The 20,460-nt window shown below is 39.9% G+C and overlaps 1 protein-coding gene across 1 annotated transcript; it reads right to left on the bottom strand.

The window, feature by feature from the left end:
• Positions 1-160: 160 nt before the first annotated feature.
• LOC120517165 (ICOS ligand-like) lies at positions 161-19,538 on the bottom strand. Its single transcript, XM_039739329.1, has 6 exons — positions 19,462-19,538; positions 15,950-16,300; positions 8,150-8,443; positions 7,273-7,410; positions 6,735-6,828; positions 161-457 (listed from the first exon to the last, which is right to left on the bottom strand). Exons 1-5 carry the CDS (start codon positions 19,517-19,519, stop codon positions 6,758-6,760), a joined length of 912 nt encoding a protein of 303 aa, XP_039595263.1. The 5' UTR covers positions 19,520-19,538; the 3' UTR covers positions 161-457; positions 6,735-6,757.
• Between the last annotated feature and the right edge of the window lie 922 nt (positions 19,539-20,460).

Genomic DNA, 20,460 nt, shown 5'->3' with positions numbered 1-20,460 from the left:
GTCCAAGGCTGTCTGAGAGGTAATTAAAAATGTTTGTCCAGAATAATGTTAATTTGGTGCAGGCCCAGAACATGTGACCTAGTGAGGCTGGGACTTGATTGCAGCGTTCGCAGGTTGGATCTTGTCCTGAAAACATTTTGGAGAGTTTTTTTTTTTTTTCCAAGGACACAAAGCCTCTTCCTCATGTCTTAGTAGTGGCGTCACATCAGTTTGTGTGTCGTTTAGGTGCTGGGATCAGTCAGGGGCTTCAGTGCTCCATCTTTTAACACTCATAGCCACCTGGAATGAAGAACCATTCCTTAAAAACAGTCAACTCATTCACCTTCCAGTCAACTTGTTCAGTGCAAATTCAAATTTGTCCAAATGAAGACAAAGTTCTTCAGATTCACTTATGTGCTCCTCAGGCGCTCCTTTAAAACTCCTCAATGCCAACACTGTAGTCTCAGCACAAGTTAATCTACATAAAGCAAGACAATAAATTTAAAAAGTTAGTTAACAATCAAAATAAATCATCTTCAGAAAACAGCAAATGTGCCTTTCATAAAGTTCCTTCTAAATGGCAGTGGCTGTCCACAGAGAGCGCCATTTTGCGACTCCACTCAAACACATTTCAGTGCGGTTCACTCCATGACACGAGCGTTTGCTCCTGATTCCCATAAATCTTCCATCCTAAATTCACTTCCTCTCGTTTCCACCATTGCTCAGAAATACACAAACATTCAAGAGATGCCAAGTCTACAAGTGGTTGTCATTGTGTGTGTAGCACCAGGATGCCAAAATACAGAGGAAGACCTCTTAGCACAAATGACACAACGATGGCACAGGTCAGGGGCTGAGCCAAAGAAACAAAGGAGAAAAACTACACTGACAGTCAGCAGGTGGCAGGAGTGGGCACAAGAGCAGTGCCAGGGGGTATCAGGTTGGATCTGAAGATGGTTAACCAGAAGGTAACAAAGATAACAAAAAAGAGGAGAATGGAGGGAGGTTATTAGTGGAGTCCCTCAATGGTCTGTCCTTGGACTCATTACTTTCTGATTAATATTAATGACATTCATTCTGGTGTTGCTAGTGAACTTGTCAGATTCACAGATGACACTAAAATTGGAGGGATGGCAGACACTGAGGAGGCAGCAATAAAAATTAAAAAGACCAGGGGCCTCATGTACAAACGGTGCGTATGCACAAAAATGTTGCATAAGCCTGTTTCCAAGTTCAAATCACAATGTATAAAACCTAAACTTGGCATAAAGCTATGCACATTTCCACGGTAGCTCATGCCTTGTCGTACGCAGGTTCTGTGCTCGGTTTTGCAGACTGGTGGCACCCAGCGTCAAAGCAGTGCTACTGTTCCTGTGTGAATTCTCTTTCTTTTTCAGATCCACATCCCTGATGTGGCTTTATAAATACACTGAAATTAACTGCATATTATTTATTAGTTTGATGTATCCGATTGTAATTAACCTGTAACAATATAATGGTCCACAGAAAGGTCAAACTATTCTAAATACAATAGCTGCTTTAGCGTTGTTACTCTCACTGCACCTTCTTCTTCTTCTTCTTCTTTCAACTGCTCCCATTAGGAGTTGCCACAGCGGATCATCTTTTCCATATTCCTCTCACTGCACCACTCGGAGTATTTATATCACTGTATCTGAGTGTGGAATCACAGCTCTACAGCAGCTGATCGGAAAGAGAACTATCAGTATACAGCATCAAGCACACGCTGCCTCAGCCATGCTGTCTATTTAACTGCTCTCATATGTCAAATGCTTCAGAGCCTTTCCTGTACGGACCTCGCGGTTCACAAACAGTTTCATCTCAAGAACTCTAAACAATCATTAAGTCCATCAAGTGCTCCTTGTAGAAGAACTGTGTGTACTTAAGTACAATCACATCACTGGAAACTTACACTACAGTTATAATATTACACAACCTGAGGCCACTTAATATAAAGTGCAAATTTATATGATGACGATATCATGTTGAAGATGAAATGCAGCAAAATATGTTTATATTATGCAGATAAACCTTTAACCCATTTATGCCGTGTGTTCCATTATTGGAACGACAGTCACGTTTGGAGTTATTTATATCCTACTGCTTAAGGACATCGCCAGTCTCCAACTTTTCACGCACGTCTGCTTTCTGGGGGTACACCTTATCACACCGTGCACAGTTAGTCAGTGTGCTGCAGACATTTGTGCTGGGATCTCCTAAAGAAATGATGTGAATTTTCTCACATTGTTGAAGAACTATCCAAAGACAGGTAGATATGACTTTGCTGCACTACATCATATACTAACATTTTTTTTTCTATTACTTTTCTAATAGTTATGTTATCGTGCTGTAAAAAGAAACTACCAAAGTTATTATTGTTGTATTGGTTATGGACTTTACATTTTGCGTGTTCCATTTTTGGAGCACCAGGCAAAACCCCTACCAGTAGGACTAATAATATATTTTTCCCTTTACAGTTGAAGATCTCTCTGAAAAAGCCTCGAGCTCTATCTTTACATGAAATTAGGGTGCAAACAATTTATTTGTGGAAAGCCCATTCGGTTTGGCTTCAAGTTTTGGTGTGGTGCCACTCGTCTGGGCTACAATTGCTGGTTTCAGCCATTTCAGGGTAAAAACCCAGATAATAAACATGAGGAATATGGTGTCAGTGCATCACTTGTCCTGCAGTTTAGTGAGGCACTTGTACAGGCACACCCTGGACAATACCATTTTCTATTTGTTAACTTTTTCATCAGCATTGCACTTCTGGATAAGCTCAGTTCAATGGGACATCAGGCAACAGGTACAGTGAGAAATGATCACATTGACAAAGCACCATTTGAATCAAATGTAGTGCTAAAGAAAATAGAAAGAGCCACATTCGATTATCAAATTGATGGCAAAGGCAATATTGTATGCAGATGGCATGGCAGTGTTGTCACTGTTGCTTCATCTGGTGCTGGTATTGATCCCCTATGTCTTGTCAATCGTTATTCCCAGAAACTGAAAAAGAAGATCCAAGTCCAGCAGCCAAACATGATCAAAGTCTATAACCATTTCATGGAAGGCGCAGACAGAGCTGATGAAAACATTGATAAGTATCGGGCATCAATCCGTGGAAAGAAATGGTGTTCAAGTCCTCTGTTGTTCTGTTTCGAATAGGCCGTACAAAATGCATGGCAACTGCATAAAACATATGATAAGTAGCCAATAGATCTTCTGGAGTTTCGCCAACGTAACGTATGCCATTATTTGGAAACCCACGGTCATCCTGCAGACCCTGGCCGAACAGGAAGACCTTCTCAGAAGCGCACCATTGATTCACATTATGATTGCCTGAATCATGTGATAGTCAAACAGGGAAAGCAAACACGGTGTGCTCAATGTCATAAGAACACCACATTTGATGTGAAAAATGTGATGGTGCCTTACATGTCAAATGCTCTGCTGGATATCACACTGAATAGCAGGTATTTACCATCTCCTGAGATAAGAAACATAATTTTATATGTTATGTATAATGTAAGGGAAATTGCCTAGTGTTCCAATTTTGGAACGCCACATAACTCAACAATGGAATGTAATAATTTTTTTTTCTCTTCAAGTTCTTGTTCCTTATATTTTTCTATACAACATATGTGAATTTCATGCATAAACTCAAAAATTTCAACCTTCGGCATAAATGGGTTAACTTCATTTAAATAATCTATATGGTTAATTATTAAACATGTGAGGACACGGTGCCGCAGCACTAGCAAGGAGATGGCGTTCCCTTCAGGTATTGTTCCTGCCTCGCGCTGTATGTTTGCTGGGGTTGGCGCAACACCGGAAGGATAGATGGATAGAATAATTAAACATGTACTACAAAGATATTTCAATGTTCCTTAACAGTTTTGAAAAATCGGCATTCTAAGCTTACAAATGACTTAATGTCTATCACAGAGCTGATTGTGTGGCGACTGGGTATTTTGAGAAAGAAAAGGACGGACAGGAATTTGATATTAGTACATTTGAAAGAGACAGTGCTGATGCAATAAATTATTTAACCGAATGTCACGCACGGCACAGCAAGCATCTTCAGTGAGACATGAACAATCACTGAGCCACTCCTATCATTATGAAAATGATATCATGTATACATGTCAGTATTTGAATTATTCAGAGACTGTAATATCACGAATGTAATGGATTTTGTGTCCTATCAGAGGAAGAGAAAGCCTGTTTAAGAAGCAAGTAGTGATTCACACACACAGAGCACATAAAAGATCAAATACAAAACAAAGCATTTAACGTGCTACTTTAGTTACGATGGGATTTGAGAAACTGGTTAATTAAACAATTTTAAGATGAAGTTCATGATGTTCTACTTCAATGACAAAATAAACTACGTGATTAAAGTGGACATTTCGAGATTAAAGTTGACATTTCGTGCTTTTTTCCCCACTGTGTGCCTTTTTTTTCTCTGTACCCTAATAATCTTTCATATGACACTCAGACAGTGGGCTACGATTCGCCTTTTCACGAAGACTTTGATATCTGACAACTTCTTTTTTATTTTGGGCACTGTGCAACTTTGTGAACTTGAGCTTTTGAGTTTCTTCGACACGCTATGTCACTCAATCAACTTCCTTTTGTTGATTATATCACTTTTTAAACCCACAAATAGTATGTTTTTCTTTGCCTCCACTTGGTATTCGCTGAAATTCTATTTTCCCTCGTGCTTTTGCCATTGCCTTTTCACAGAACGCTGAGCTTAAGGGCTATTTATATTGATTTGCATATTCAAAGAGGCATAACTCTGGGAGGAGACGGGGCGGGACAGCAGGCATGTGCACATATGTTACTTTTCACGCTGATCGGGATTTATGTAGCACAAGAACGCAGAAGTTGACACAGATTTATGCAACTTGATTTGTCCGTGCGTACGCACATTCCTGCTTTTGTGCTTACGCCATGTTATAGTGTGAATTCTACGCACGGTGTTATACATAAGGCCCCTGGACAAGCCTCAGAAATGGAAGAGCACTTAGAAAATGGAGTTTAATATAAAAAAGTGTAAAGTGCAACACGTGGGCAGAGGGAACATCAATTATAAATACAAGATGGGAAACACCGAGCTACACCAAGAGACCTCTGAAAAGGGTTTAGGGTTTATGCTGACACAACATCATCATCATCTAAGCAAAGTGAAGAAGTAATTAAAAGGCAAATAAAATGTTAGGTTATATCATAAAACCTGTGGAATATAAGTCAAGGGACATTGTGCTCAAACTCCATAACACACCAGTGAGACCACATCTGGAGCACTGTGTGCAGTTCTGGTCACCATACTACAAGAAAGACACAGCAACACTTGAAGCTGTGAAAAGAAGAACCACCAGGTGCATCATGGGACTTAAGAATAGATACTACACTTGATACACTAGCCAAAGGGCCAAGAAGGACGTGTCCCATATGGTCTGGCAGTTAGAATTCCTGGTTTTCACCCAGGCGGCCGGGTTTGACTGCAAGTATGGTAAAGCTATTCCAACCCCTCATTAGCATCAGAGCTGTGTTCTTCATCCTGCACTGCCTTGCCAAGTCTTGGCTTTGGACTTTAAACCCTGAGGCTGCAGATTCAAATCCTGTTTCTGAAACTGTGTGACCATCAGCAAGTCACTTCACTTTCCTGTGCTAAAAGTGGGGGAAAAAAACACAAGAAACGCAATCAATTGTATCATGAATGTTGTAAGTCACGTTAGATGGAACACGTCATTTTAAATGTAAACTTAAGGACATGTCCTACTGTGACAAAGTCAGAGAATTAAACCTGTTCAGTCTGAGCAGACAGCACTGTGTGGTGGTCTAATCCAGGTCTTCAAAGGCACTGATAAAGCTGATCCAACAGAAATCTTACAGCTTAAGGAAGTGTGTCAAGATGTCAGAAGTCCTGCTGGCCAAGAGAAACCACCTTATGTTCCCTAAGCAGGAAACCAAAGACTGTGCTGTCCTTAGAGGCAGGAGGTTGGTATTTTCTCTGTGGCACATTGGATGGCAGCACACAGAAAGACTGGCGCTGTGGTGCTGAAAAGGCCTGGTACTTTGAGGACTAATGCGGGTCAGGAATGCAGGGAGAGCTGGGGTACAAGGAGGGTTTTGCCAAGACATTTAAAATACCAGAGCCACAATGAGACTGTGGTTAGGAGGACAGCTGGGGCAACAACTCACTGGCAGGAGGATGAGAGCTCAGGGTCACAAAAGCAGAGAATGAGAGGGGTGAAGAGGTGAGCCCCTCAGGCAGACGGGTCAAGGCCTGTGTTGGCGACTTCTCTTGTACTTTGTGTACTTTATATAATTTAGGATAACAAATTAGCCCTTCTTTGAGAGACCTGAGTCGTGGTATTAATGCAGGGTTAGAGTGACGCTAAGAGGACATGTTTGTTTCGCACAGCATTACATAACATGTCCTATTAGAGAAAAGTGGACAATGAAAAGTGGAGCTAAGTGGAAAATGATTGTGCTGCTATAATGACTTTAATATCATTAGTAGCTTTACTTCCTAGTCTCATGTTTTACGATTACACCGTGTTAGTAGTTCGGAAAGTCCATCTTAAGTTCACATGCAGAGTACCAAAACTGCAATACAATAAAACACAAAAAACACAATCGACGGACTGAAGATGAAAACTCTAAAGCTGTCTATGCAGACACAGACTCAGTTTGTCTTTAATAAATTGGAGGTTGATATTTAAAGTTACCTTCTTTCACATTCTCAGAGCTGCTAAGTTTCAGGGTTGTCCTTGTTCAGTGTTTGCTGCAGTGGAATTTCAGATTCCTGGTCTTTGTTTGTTACTGAAAGAAAATTCATGAAAATGTGTTCAGATGGCTGGATAATCAGAACAGTGACATTCTGAGATGAAGACGTGTAAAGAGTGCAGGCTGGAGATGAGAAATCCAAACCATAACAGCAACAGCGGACAGAACACAGAGTGAAGAAAAGAAAGAAATTTGATGTCGTCAGCCTTGTGACCTCGTGGAGCTCCTAACATCTAGTTGTCCTGTGATGTCCTCCAGTGGCTGGTGGTGAATCCTTTACCATCCTGTAGGCTGTGCCAACAGTAAGCAGTGCTGGGACAAAAGATAGACAGACATACAGACAGACAGACATACAGATGTGTGCGGACTTCACCTCACAAAAGAGCAACTTAAAAGAATGAGGACATCTTGGACAAACAAGTGATGAACATCAAGTGATGACATGACAGCCTATCAGCTCAGTGTTTAAGTTTGACATACCTGGTATTCTCTGATGTTTCCTCATCCTCTTCTTTAATACCACAATTGCTATAATCAGCAGCACAACTGGCACTAACACCAGTATCACCTTGGTGCCTCCGCTCACTCCGTTTGACTCTTTCTCTGCTTTAACCAGATCTGTAAATCAAAGACAAAGATGAAATACTCGACAATTTGAAACATTAACTCAAACAGCTGCTTATAATGTGACGAGTAATTAATTATCTTTCATTCTTGAAGGTAGGTGTCCAGAGCCCGGCTACCCGACTCAGTCTGTAGATGACCGTAATGGTGGCCACACGTGTTTATGGTAGTCCAGTTCTTTATGTTTGCCTTTGTCTCATTGGACTTGTGTTTTAATTTGACTGCTTGCTCCACAGACTGAGCTCAGAACAGTTTTATGTTCATCAGGTTCTACTTTGTTTTCTTCATGTTTTAACAAAGCCATACTTTTACACGTGTAAGTTTGAATTTAGTGACGAGTATAATCTACACTTGCATTTGTTTGAGTTCTGCTTACCGCATGCCAACAGCACTACAACTGTGCCACCGCCCCGCTATGTCTATAAAGTTAAATAACTAAATAAACTAATAAATTAATAACTGTATTGTGGGATGTGACAAAGAATAACAACAACAACATGGCATGTGAGTGTGTTCAGTGTGTTCATGTGAGTTACCCAAAGTGCATTCTTTCCTTCAGTTGTGCTCATGTCACTTGTACTGGTAAATGTCAGCTGCTGGTGACAATAGCTGACATAACTTGTGATAAGTAAAGGAAGGACAATCTGCAGGTGGGTGTCACAATAAGTGGTCTTTCTTTGTGATGTAGATTTCCTAGTGCCTGCTTCTGTGCTCACACACAAGGTGAACTCACACTGAATTTCAGCTGATGTCCTCTTCTCCCTCAGTCTGTCATTCTCAACAGTGCAGGTCACAGACACGTCTCCTGTCACATTCACAGTCAGGACGCTGGTCACATTGTACAGACCTCTGCTGTCGCGGCTCAGTGTTGTGTTCACTCGTCTTGAGTTCTCAAGCAGCTCCTTATTCACAGACCACTGGACCTTTGGCTCAGGGAATCCCCCAGTAGACTTGCAGGTGAAACTGACCTCACTGTCTTTAAACACTGGTGATGCTGGTCCTTGGACAACTGGGACAGAGTAACGACCTGAAGAGACACAACACATTAAAAGGACTGAACCTGCAGTGAGACGTGTGTGTGACCTGCTGCTTCATCTCCTACAGTCCGGTGGCACAGCTGACCTCATCAGACACACTGGACTGGACAGCGGCTCACTGGCGTCCCCAATTCCTCTTAGGACACACACTGACCATTAGATTTCAAAGGCCTTCACTGTACTGAAGTATCTGAGAGCTCACATAAGAACATTTCATTTATCTTTTCAATTATGAACCTGCATTCAAGAAAGCATTTCATTGAGCAGATGCTCATACAATTAAACACAATAAGTTGGGCAGCTCGCCCTTCACAGCTTTGTCAGGCCAGGAAAGTTATGAAATGTTGTAGTGCTGCCCAAACCTACCGACTGTGAGGCAGACTACAAGCTAAGCACTCGTCTTTTAGAACCTTCATTTTTATTATTTAATTGAGGTTTACCTGGGCACCTCACACTGCACCCCAATTCTCTCTTCTCCCAGTAAGCCACACCAGTATGTCTTAAAACAGAATCAAACAAATGGTAAAATAACCAACCAGTACATTTCAGGAATAAATGAAACAGAATGAGCAACAAATCTGAAGACCAACTATTTAAAAACTACAAGCAGCAAAAGGAATGAAAATGACAGCCAAACCGGTGCAATCCAGTTCAGGGTTTGGGGGGCCATGGCCTATCCTGGCAGCACTAGACAGAATGTAGGGGCATCAAATAAATGTTGAAAAGAGTAAATAATAAAAACAAAAGGATGAATTAAAATCAAAAGAAAAAAGAAAAATGTGTCAGATATAAGATAACATCCGACATAAAACAGTGCTGAGCTCAACAAGGCCATTCTGTATGTGGACCACTTCAGTGACGAGTGGCACCGCTACTGTAATGTCTGAATATCTCAAAAGCTGAGGTTAGTGGCATCAAAAACAAGAACCACGACAGGATGGAGTGTAAAGAGCAGAAAATAATGTGTGGCAGCTTTAAAAACGTGGGGTCAGATATTAGAGAGTTTCGTCACCAGCCAGCAACATAAACCACTCCGCTGCTCCTCACTGCACCACCATTAGGCTTTATGTGAATGAGCTCTTAAAATTACTGAACCTCCAAACACCAGATGGTGCTGTGGCAACAAAATAAGCAGTTCACTTCCATCAATCATTTAACTTACTATTAAAATGTTTACAAATGCAAACTTCAATTTGTTCAATTCTCCAGTTGCTCAATGCAACTTCTATTCTAGCTTGTCATGTGTTAGGGTTCACAGGAAAATTAATGGAAGGAATTATTAAGGATAAGATTGAACAACACATGACAAGGACAGGAGTTATTATAACAGTCAGCATGGGGTCAGAAGAGGGAGGTTGTGTTTTACTAACATGCTGGAATTCTATGAGGAGGCAACAAAAGGATACGATCAAAGTGGAGCTTATGATATTATTTATCTGGACTTTCAGAAAGTATTTGATAAGGTGCCACATGAGAGGTTGGGCATCAAGTTAAAAGAAGTTAAAAGAAGAGTTCAGGGTGATGTTTTTAGATGGTGCAGAATTGGCTAAGACACAGGAAGCAGAGGGTGATGGTGTGAGGAACCTCATCAGAACTGGCCGATGTTAAGAGTGGTGACCAGCAGGGGGTAGTGCTAGGGCCGCTGATCTATACTAATAAAAGGCAAAGCCCTCACTCACTCACTCACTGACTCATCACTAATTCTCCAACTTCCCGTGTAGGTAGAAGGCTGAAATTTGGCAGGCTTATTCCTTACAGCTTACTTACAAAAGTTGGGCAGGTTTCATTTCGAAATTCTACGCATAAGGGTCATAACTGGAAGCTATTTTTCCCCATATAATGTAATGGAGTCTTGAGTTGGAGATGGCCACAGGGGGAGTTTAGTGTGACATCATCACGCCTCCACGTAAGTACGTAGAGCACAAGGAAGAACTCCAAACAGCGATCAGCACAAAACGCCATTTCACAATTGAGAAGGCAGAAAAACATTATGAAGCAAATGATGCATACAAGCATATTCATAAGTACAGCTACTGCGGAAACAAAGCACGGCGTGAACCGTAAGTTTATATTAAATTAAGTTCATAGACAGGCTGCCACTAGCGTTTGTAATTTAGTGCCTGCCCATATAAGGCCGTCCATCAGCGGCAATCCAATACAAACACTGCCGGTAAATGTTCACGGTGAAGGACTGTGCTTATGCAGAGGAAGATGAGATGGTCAGGGTGGTGTTTGGCACAAACTCATTGAAACTGCGAGAGAAACTTTTAAGTGCGGGTCTTAGCTGACATTACGAGATGGCACCAGTACAGCTGGGAACCTTCGATGCAAGAACACCAAGCGGCTCCGTGAACTGCGCAGTGCACAGACAAAAGCAACAGTTCCAAAGAGTGCTGAACAAAACCGAATTACACAATTGAGAAGGCAGCAAAAAATATGAGCGTCTTATACATAGAATCATATTCATAAGTGCAGCTACTGCGGAAACAAAGCACACGGTGGAAAAAGTGAATGTCCTGCTAAAGGAAGACAGTGTAAAAAAAACGTGCATGCAGTTTGTCACATCACAGATAAAAGGAAGGCGAGCTGTTTATTGATGCAGTAAGGAACTAATCGATGAATGAAACCTCTTATCTTTACAGCGATCGACAAACACGGAATGTAACTTGAACACATCCTACAAATACGAGCCTGATTGAAAGAAATAATGATAATCAAATCCTTGATGACAGCAACATTCAATAACACTCACAAAACAATTACTGTATATTGACAATCATGTTACGTTATTTTTAAAATGTTCCCTTTTCTTTTCATAACTTCTACTTCTCCACTGCGATACGGGTATATATATAAATGTATATATATACCCGATCTACAATACATACTTTAGCATAGACAAGCCACGCTGTGGCGAATTGTAAGTCTTAAGCCTCTAACGACATTGAGGTTCGATTCGAGAGGGGATGTACTGACTATGTCTGCAGCTACCCGATTCATTTTACCTTAGCATCTCCTTGGTTTGGGGCGTATGAAAAAATATTAGGTTAGCGCAGAATCATGTTCGTTATTTTAAAATTTTCCCTTTCTTAGCACAAGCACAGCTGAGAAGCTTCGATGCATGTACTCCATAGCGCGTTAAAAATAGCGCATTTAATCACACTTTCAATTCCAAGCAAGCGGGAACTTTTGTCAATGCATGATTTCCTGGTACATCCATTACACTGATGCACACATCACAGCTACAAAAATGTTAGAGTCGGAATAAAGCGCGTTCCTCGACTGATCATTTCGACTACCCGAGCGAAGCCTTGATAAAAGCATGGTTTTGTGCACACTGAAAAGCAAGCAAAATTAGATGCATTACAGAAAGCGGACTTTGTGGCTCTTACTGGGGATCATTGGACTTCCGTGACCGTTAGTAATTCTAAATACATCTAATTACAAAATGTTCAATGATCACACTGTTTTAGCCTAATGTACAAAATAATTTTGGCTAATGTTACTCAGAGTTTAAAGAGTAAGCTGGTCAAATTACCTTTTATGTTTCTGACTTATTTTTTAAGAAGAAAAACTGCACTTTATGGTGAAATTTTGGTTATTATTATTTAAAGACAATACTATTCTGAAAATGTACTTAAAGTACTTAAACTACCACTTTATTTTTAAGTCTGCCCAATTTTAACCAGGGATGATATTTTTGTTTCTGTTTTGAATTCAAATGCAGTTTAAAGGCTTTTTTTTTTCAGAAATTAAAACAGCTTCAGTTTACAATATTCATGTCCATGTCTATTATTTGATTCTGTAAGCCCACTAAAACCGTTTTAAATTAAAAAAAAAAAAACATTTGCGATTTGGGGCAAATTACGTGTGCGATTACATACGATTAATCAAGATTAATTCTTACACAGCCTCTAATTAATTGGATTAATTTTTTAATCGAGTCCCACCCCTAATATATATATATATGTAGATATATATGTAGATTTGTATATATATGTGTATATACAGTATATATGTAGATATGTATATGTTGTATATACAGTATGTATATATATGTGTGTGTATATATACAGTATGTGTATATATGTATATGTATATATATGTATGTGTGTATATGTGTATAACTGTATATATATATGTGTATAGATGTGTATATATATATATATTTATATATATATTTATATATATATATATGTTTATATATACAGCAACACTCATATCAATGACAAAACAATTACATTAACAATCATCTTACGTTATTTTTAAAATGTTTGCTTTTCTTTTTCATAACTTCTTTAACACACTACTTCTCCGCTGCGAAGTGCGGGTATTCTGCTAGTATTTTTAATATATATAAATGATTTAGATAGGAATATAAGTAACAAGCTGGTTAAGTTTGCAGATGATACCAAGATAGGTGGATTAGCAGATAATTTGGATTCCGTTATATCATCACAGAAGGACTTGGATAGCAGACAGGCTTGGGCAGATTTGTGGACAATGAAATTTAATGTCAGTAAATGTAAAGAATTACACATAGGAAGTAAAAATGTGAGGTTTGAATACACAATGGGCGGTCGGAAAATCGAGAGTACACCGTATGAGAAGGATTTAGGAGTCATAGTGGACTCTAAGCTATCAACTTCCTGACAGTGTTCAGAAGCCATAAAGAAGGCTAACAGAATGTAAGGTTATATAGCGCCTTGATGTGTGGAGTACAAGTCACAGGAGGTTCTGCTCAACATTTATAACACACTGGTGAGGCCTCATTTTGAGTACTGTGTGCAGTTTTGGTCTGCTGGCTACAAAAAGGACATAACAGCACTAGAGAAGGTCCAGAGAAGAGCGACTAGGCTGATTCCAGGACTACAGGGGTTGAATTATGAGGAAAGATTAAAAGAGCTGAGCCTTTACAGTTTAAGCAAAAGAAGATTAAGAGGTGACATGATTGAAGTGTTTAAAATTATGAAGGGAATTAGTCCAGTGGATCGAAACTGGTATTTTAAAATGAGTTTATCAAGAACACGGGGACACAGTTGGAAACTTGTTAAGAATAAATTTCACACAAACATTAGGAAGTTTTTCTTGACACAAAGAACGATAGACACTTGGAATAAGCGACCAAGTAGTGTGGTAGACTGTAAGACGTTAGGGACTTTCAAAACTCGACTTGATGGGTTTTGTAAGAAATAAGTGGAGAGGACTGGCGAGCTTTGTTGGGCTGAATGGCCTGTTCTCGTCTAGAGTGTTCTAATGTTCTATTAACATTTATGGGTTTTATTGTTTTTGCTTATTATTTTGCACCTTTCTATTTATAACTATTTAAATTGGTCTATTTTAATGGTCCTTGTACTTTGTGGTGTAACTCCAGGGAGAAGGGCCACTCTGGTGTCAGCACTCCTGAGCCCCCTCTCTGGCTATTTAGGTCAGGTGTGAAGGCTCAGGAGCAGGAGATGATTGTATTTCTGTCGAGTGTTTGTAACTATTACTGTTTTTGAGCTCTTCCTGTGCTTTTTCTTGGATTTTGCTGTCAGATAACGTTATTTCAGACGTGTTAACGTTAGATTTGCCTTTTAGCCAACGCCTTGTTTTACTGTATTTTTCTGAAGTGTTAAATAAATTCTTAATTTATAAAGACTCTTGTTTGCCTGATTGTGCATAAGCCAGGTGAATGTGAACTATTACACCAGTTATCCCCTCTTTGGCGTGGCTAAGTTGAAGCTTGCAGGTAGATCTTTAGAGTAGTCTGGTCTGGGGTGAGCCTCTCTTGTGCTGACAAGTGAAGATCCCGTCCTGATTTAGGGTTTATTTTAAAACCTTACCCCATTTTCATTATGTGTGTGACTTGTAACCAGGATATAGAAAAATGGAGCTTTTAGCAGTATGTGAAACTACAGTATCTTTGTGCCAGGGGCTGCTGGTCAGCTCCAGGGTGCGGTTGGTGACCCTACTGACCAAAATGTTGGTGTTTTAGGTATAAGCTTGTGGCGGAGTGCACATTTGCAACTTAAACTTTTACTTTTCTGGTGGGTCCTAAAGGCCAGGGTCTTTATTTTCAGCAGACAAATGAGTGCATGTCATATTATAAGATTCTCCTCCTAACCTATAAGGCATTAAACGGTCTAGCCCCCGCCTATTTGAGTGTCTTGCTCCATTGTCACAATCCCCCTCGTGTTCTTAGATCCGCAGATCAGCTGCTCCAAACTGTTCCCAAGGCACGTTTTAAAGCTCGTGGTGTAAGGGCTTTCTCCGTCTGTGCACCCAGGCTCTGGAACTCCCTGCCCTTAGTGGTTAGGCGAGCCGCTTCAGTCGCCACATTCAAATCTCGCCTAAAAACGCACTTCTTCACATTGGCTTTTAATTCTTAACCTGTTTCATTTTCCACTTGCCTTTTGCTATTTTTCTCTATTTTATTTGGTCCCCTAACCTGTTTTTAGTATCTCTGTTTTAATTCTCTCTTAATGTTTGTTTTTAATATTTTGCTTTTAGTCCTGCTTGTTGGAACTGTACAGCGCTTCGGACAGTTGTAATGCTGTGTTTATAAGCGCTCAACAAATAAATATGGTATGGTATGGTATATGAAAAGAACCTGCTATCGTTGTCATGTCTGCCAGGATCTCCACATGAAATAACTTCTCTTCCAGTAGAACACTTTTGTTGAAACTGGATATGAATTGCTAGTGTGCCACTTACTGCACAGATATTAATTTGATGTTGAGACATCTTCTTCCACTGTACCTTGGTGTGACATTACAAGTTGATAGATCTTCATTGGTTGAGTGATTTCTGATGTCATTATTTGACTGACATTTTAGCCTCATTGAATTTGGTTTGTCCCACCAGAATTTTCATGCCAAAATCACAAATGATACCAACATTTCTATAAAAACAAGTTTACCTAATCTTTTTGTAATATAATTATTTTAGAATATTTTGGATATTCCATTGTTAAACATCTAAAGAAGGCTAATGGAAAAATGCATCTAAAAAGGAAACCACAGATCACTTAGGTTCTGGTGTTCTGGAAAAAAGATCTGAACTATGAAGCTGAATGAGACAGTCCAATGGTGTTTAAAAAGTGGACAAATCATAAAAATATGGCAAAAGGTCCATACTGATGTGCTTTATTGGAGGGCTTGAATTCTTATTGGTTAGCAACTGGTGGGCTTACACCAAGTATTAGAAAGCCCACCAGTGTCTACGACAACAGTGCTCACGTTTATGTGTTTGGCAGGAGACTCAGTCCAAACCTCCAATAAATACAAAATAAAGACGAAAGACAGTGGTGTAAAGTGTGGAATTACCACTGGTGATATAATGACACTACAGTTCAAAAAGAAAGTGACTGACAATGCTATTCTTGTTCTTTTTCTTCACCTTATCAGACTCCTCCATACATCACCATCTGAGGACCAGTTTACTATTTCAACCTCCATTAGAGATCACAAAGCTTCTTATACAGAAGAGAAGTTTAGAAGTTGAAGTTTCCTCACCTGCAGTTTGAAGGCACATCTGACACAGTAGTTTGGAGTTGCGCTCCCCAGCTCGGTGGTAGTAGCAGACATATTCCTCTTCGTCAGTTAGGGACACACTGGACAGCCTCAGGGACAGATTGCCACATGGAAGCTCAGACCCAAAGAGCTGTGTTCTGCTTTTAAACTGGGGGGCCTGATTTGTCAGATAATCCTGTCCTTTGACAAATGAATGAACAATGAGACCTTCAGATGTTGTCCAATCAACAGAAATGTCCTCCATCTTTAAAGACACTTCAATGTTCAGAGAGCAGGGGATTTGCACCGTCTCTCCAACGATGGCAGTAGCAATGGCAATAAGACTGCAGTCAGCTGAAATTTGAGAAATTAACTTAAGTCAGAAAAAGAAACAACTGTTTTAGATTCAAACTGACGGACTTTAACCTTCATACACATACAACATTACGAGTACCACAGCACATGTACAGAGAAATTAAAATGGACTTCTTGTGGCTCAGATTCAAAACACACCAAATATATTCACTGAGGAGAGGCTTTCAGGGGTGTAAATGGCTGACACACTCTCGCAGCATCCCTGAACTCTAAAGCACAGTAAAGAAGCAGAAAAGTAAACTAAAAAGAATAACTTTATTAAAGGAACACTGAACAAAAAAGAAATGAACAAACGAAGATCAAACAATACAACCTGGGCCTCCAACACCACTTACCAGGTGGGATGGCTCACTCTCATGTTGATCACTGTACACCAATGAAGTTCTCCTCTTCCCATTTCTTGTCCATCTCTTTTCACGTCCTGCCAGCTGACCACTTGTCTGACTCTCCACCTGACTCTTCTCTCCCCAGTCAGTGAGATGATTAAGGCCCTAACCTTGGGTCTCATCCACACATGCACTCATTCCATGGACTTTGGTACTAACAGCACTCAGGTGGAGAAGGTGGAAAGTTTCAGATGTGTTGGTGTTCACACACAGAGGACCTGATCTGGTCCAAGCATATTGACACCATGATAAATAAGTTCCAAAAATGTCTCTCCATCTCAGATGCCCCAGAGATTTCATGCAGCCCTCTGATACTAAAGAACTTTGATAAATCCATCATCAAAAGCAGCCTGATAGGAAGTACTATGGTCTGGTTTGAGAACAGCATGCAGCAGGACCATGAGGCTTAGCTGAATGCATCACTGGGTGTGAACTCACTAATTATGAGGACATCTACAACAAGAGATGTCACACCAGGGAAAGAAAAGGATCAGAGATACCAGCCATCCCCACAATGGCCTCTTCTCTTTACTCTGTGCATCGATAAAAGCACCACATCATAAAAAAAACAACCACTTAGGGATAACGATTTCGATGTTGTATCACATTTACATCAGAGCTGTGTTTCTCAACCTTCTTTGTATTGGGACCCACTTGACCGCTTTACGTTCTTTAACAAACCACAGAAAGCATTTAAAGAGCAGGTAGGTTTCACTCTTCATAAAACAATCACAATTAGAAAAGTGGGGGAAAGGAAGAAGGTCCCCTTGATGAAACATGCAGTTTGAAATGGGGAAAAACACTGTGCACTGCTGTTGAACGCTTTGGTGGACTGGTGGTGTGTCACAGCAACTTAGTATCTGAAGCAGCAGGACTTGACTTCCTTCCAGGAGTGTTTGAAACCCAAGGACAGCCCCTCAGAACCCACCAGTAGCAACCCACAACGACCCAGTGGTCGAGAAACACTGTACATCTTTATGTAAAATTCTTACAAGCTGTTCATTAATTAATACAAAAGATTGTATGCATGTGCACCTGCTAATGAGGTGAACCAAAGGTACAAATTTGTGTTCATAAGTTAAATGCTAGCTGTCAAATTGTATGTCAACTTCTTTCCATTAGCGGAGTTTACTTCGAGTTCACAAAGAAGCAGAGGAACTTTCTACATGTGGTGCACGGCAGTACACAGCTTTACTTGGAACAACCGTGAAGCTCACAGCCCCACTGAGAAAGACAGAAAGGGAAGTGAAGATGATGGAGACGTGCAGGTGATAGGGAGGAAGCTAGGAGTCATAATCTGAACTTCAAATCATTATGATGTTTTATTAACATGAACAATATACACACACATATGCATACATACACATATATACAGACATACAGACATACTGAATATACATACATATACACACACACAGTATATATCTATATCTCTCTATTGTAATAAAAAATCTTGGGATGAGACGAGACTTTTTAGCCTGAGACGAGAAGTGAGTTTTTCATAAAGATACTTTCATGTCCTGTGAGACGAGACTTTGTGATTTTGTTATCTATAATAACCTTTAACCCAACACACACTAAATCAGCTCAAGAATTACAGAGAGACAATTGTGCTTCAGATACAATTCCATTAACATGTACCTCTCATCTTATTACTTTCAGTATGGAGATTTCTGGATCTTTTCATACACTACAAGCAAATAACGTTTACAGTAGTGACAGCCGATCTTATGTAGCTTAACGACTGCAATTATTTTTTAATGTTTACATGAGGATGTACTTTTTCCCTTTGCTCTTTCCTTTAAATCAAGAGGACTATGTAGTGGCATATCGTTAACTGAGAAAGGCAAGAGATTAACTGCCAGTGTGCCACCATTAAGAGTCCATCAGACAACCAGCTAAGCAAAACGAGGAGACGCATGAAACAACAACAACAAGAAGAAGAGCTGTGTATTATTTAAACTGAGACAGTACTTCAACCCAAGTATCGTCTCCTGTTAGGACTGGACTACCTAGTCTGGTCTTGATCTGCTGCTAGGATGGGACAATCAAAGGTACGCTGACACTGACACACACAGTTTGCATTTTTCTTAAATGTAACAGAGAAATAATCATTTTCAGACTTCTGCATATATTTCTTTATCTTATTTGCTCCAAGTTCATCTCTCATTGCAGTGTTACTTATTTTTCATGAACTCAGAGCTTTATGCCAATTTGCTATTTCTCAAAGGCAGCACATCATTTTAGTTTACATGAAGTAAGAGTCCAGAACTTCCTGGCTGGTTTTGACTCTTGCTATGGTTGTTTCTAGTGGTGTTCATTCCTAAATGTGCAGGTTTAAACTGAGACTTCAATTTTATAAAGCATTCTGATACACATGCCTACTCCTTGGCACACAATATGAATTTAGATCATCTCCATTGTGTGACATTTCCTTCAAACTTAGATAAACATTCAAAGTATTGGCAACTGATAAACTTAAATGAAGACGTTAATCCCTCCATAAAAGCCCAGACAAATCTCAGCGTGAGAGAAAATCAAAACCAGAAGATAATGTTCACACCTGACATGTGCGAATTTAATCAACAGCCTCCTGCATTGTAATTCTTCATTAACACTCTGCTGTGCGAGGCTACTGGTGAGACTCCTACAATGTTAGCACTGAGTAAGAAACAAAAGGGGACTTCTTATGTGCTTCAATACGCGTACCCCCACCACCAGATACGTCCTGATAAAATCAAATTCAGTACTCACCCTGGGCATGAGCCAGTAATAACAGAAGAAGAGAGAGTTCTCTACAAAAGGGCGACATTTCACCTAAAAATCAAAAGAAAAAAATACAAATAGTAAGAGACATGTAGATATTGAAAAAAATAAAAATAAAAAAGGTCATTTCATTTCATATATATTCATACAGACACTGGTCGCTTAACAGCTTGCCAGTTTAAGACCAGGGGCCTCATGCATAATGCCGTGTGTAGAACTCGCACTATAACATGACGTAAGCACAAAAGCTGAAATGTGCTTACACACAGAAAAATCCAGATGAAGGAATCTGTGTGTTCGCCAACTTCCACGTTATTCTGCTACATAAATCCCGCCTAGCGTGGAAATTTACGCACATGCACACGCCTGCTGCCCCACCCCAACTCCTCCCAGAATTACGCCTCTTTGAATATGCAAATCAATATAAATCGCCCTTAAGCTCAGTGTTCTGTGAAAAGACAATGGGAAAGGCAAGAGGGAAAATATTAGAATTTCACTGAATACCAAGTGGAGGCAAAGAAAAACATACTATTTGTTGGTTTAAACAGTGGTATAAACAACAAAAGGAAGTTGATCGAGTGACAGAGTGTCGGAGAAACTCAAAAGCTCAAGTTTATAAAGTTGCACAGTGCCCGAAAAAAAAAAGAAGTCATATATCAAAGTCGCTGTGAAAAGGCGAGTCGTAGCCCACCGTCTGAGTTTCATATGAAAGGTTATTAGGGTACAGAGAAAAAAAAAGGCACACAGTGGGGAAAAAAGTACAAAATGTCAACTTTAGTCTTGAAATTTTCACTTTAATCACGTAGTTTATTTTGCCATTAAAGTAGAACATCATAAACTTCATCTTAAAATCGTTTAATCTACTAGTTTCTCAAATCCCATCGTAACTAAAGTAGGACGTTAAATGCTTTGTTCTATATTTGATCTTCTATGTGCTCTGTGTGTGTGAATCACTACCTGCTTCTATTCTTTCTCTTTCTCTGACAG

This window comes from Polypterus senegalus, chromosome 1, assembly GCF_016835505.1.
Source record: "Polypterus senegalus isolate Bchr_013 chromosome 1, ASM1683550v1, whole genome shotgun sequence".
Classification (NCBI taxonomy): domain Eukaryota; kingdom Metazoa; phylum Chordata; class Cladistia; order Polypteriformes; family Polypteridae; genus Polypterus; species Polypterus senegalus.
The sequence above is the reverse complement of the archived record's forward strand: the minus strand, read 5'-3'. Positions and strand labels throughout refer to the sequence as shown.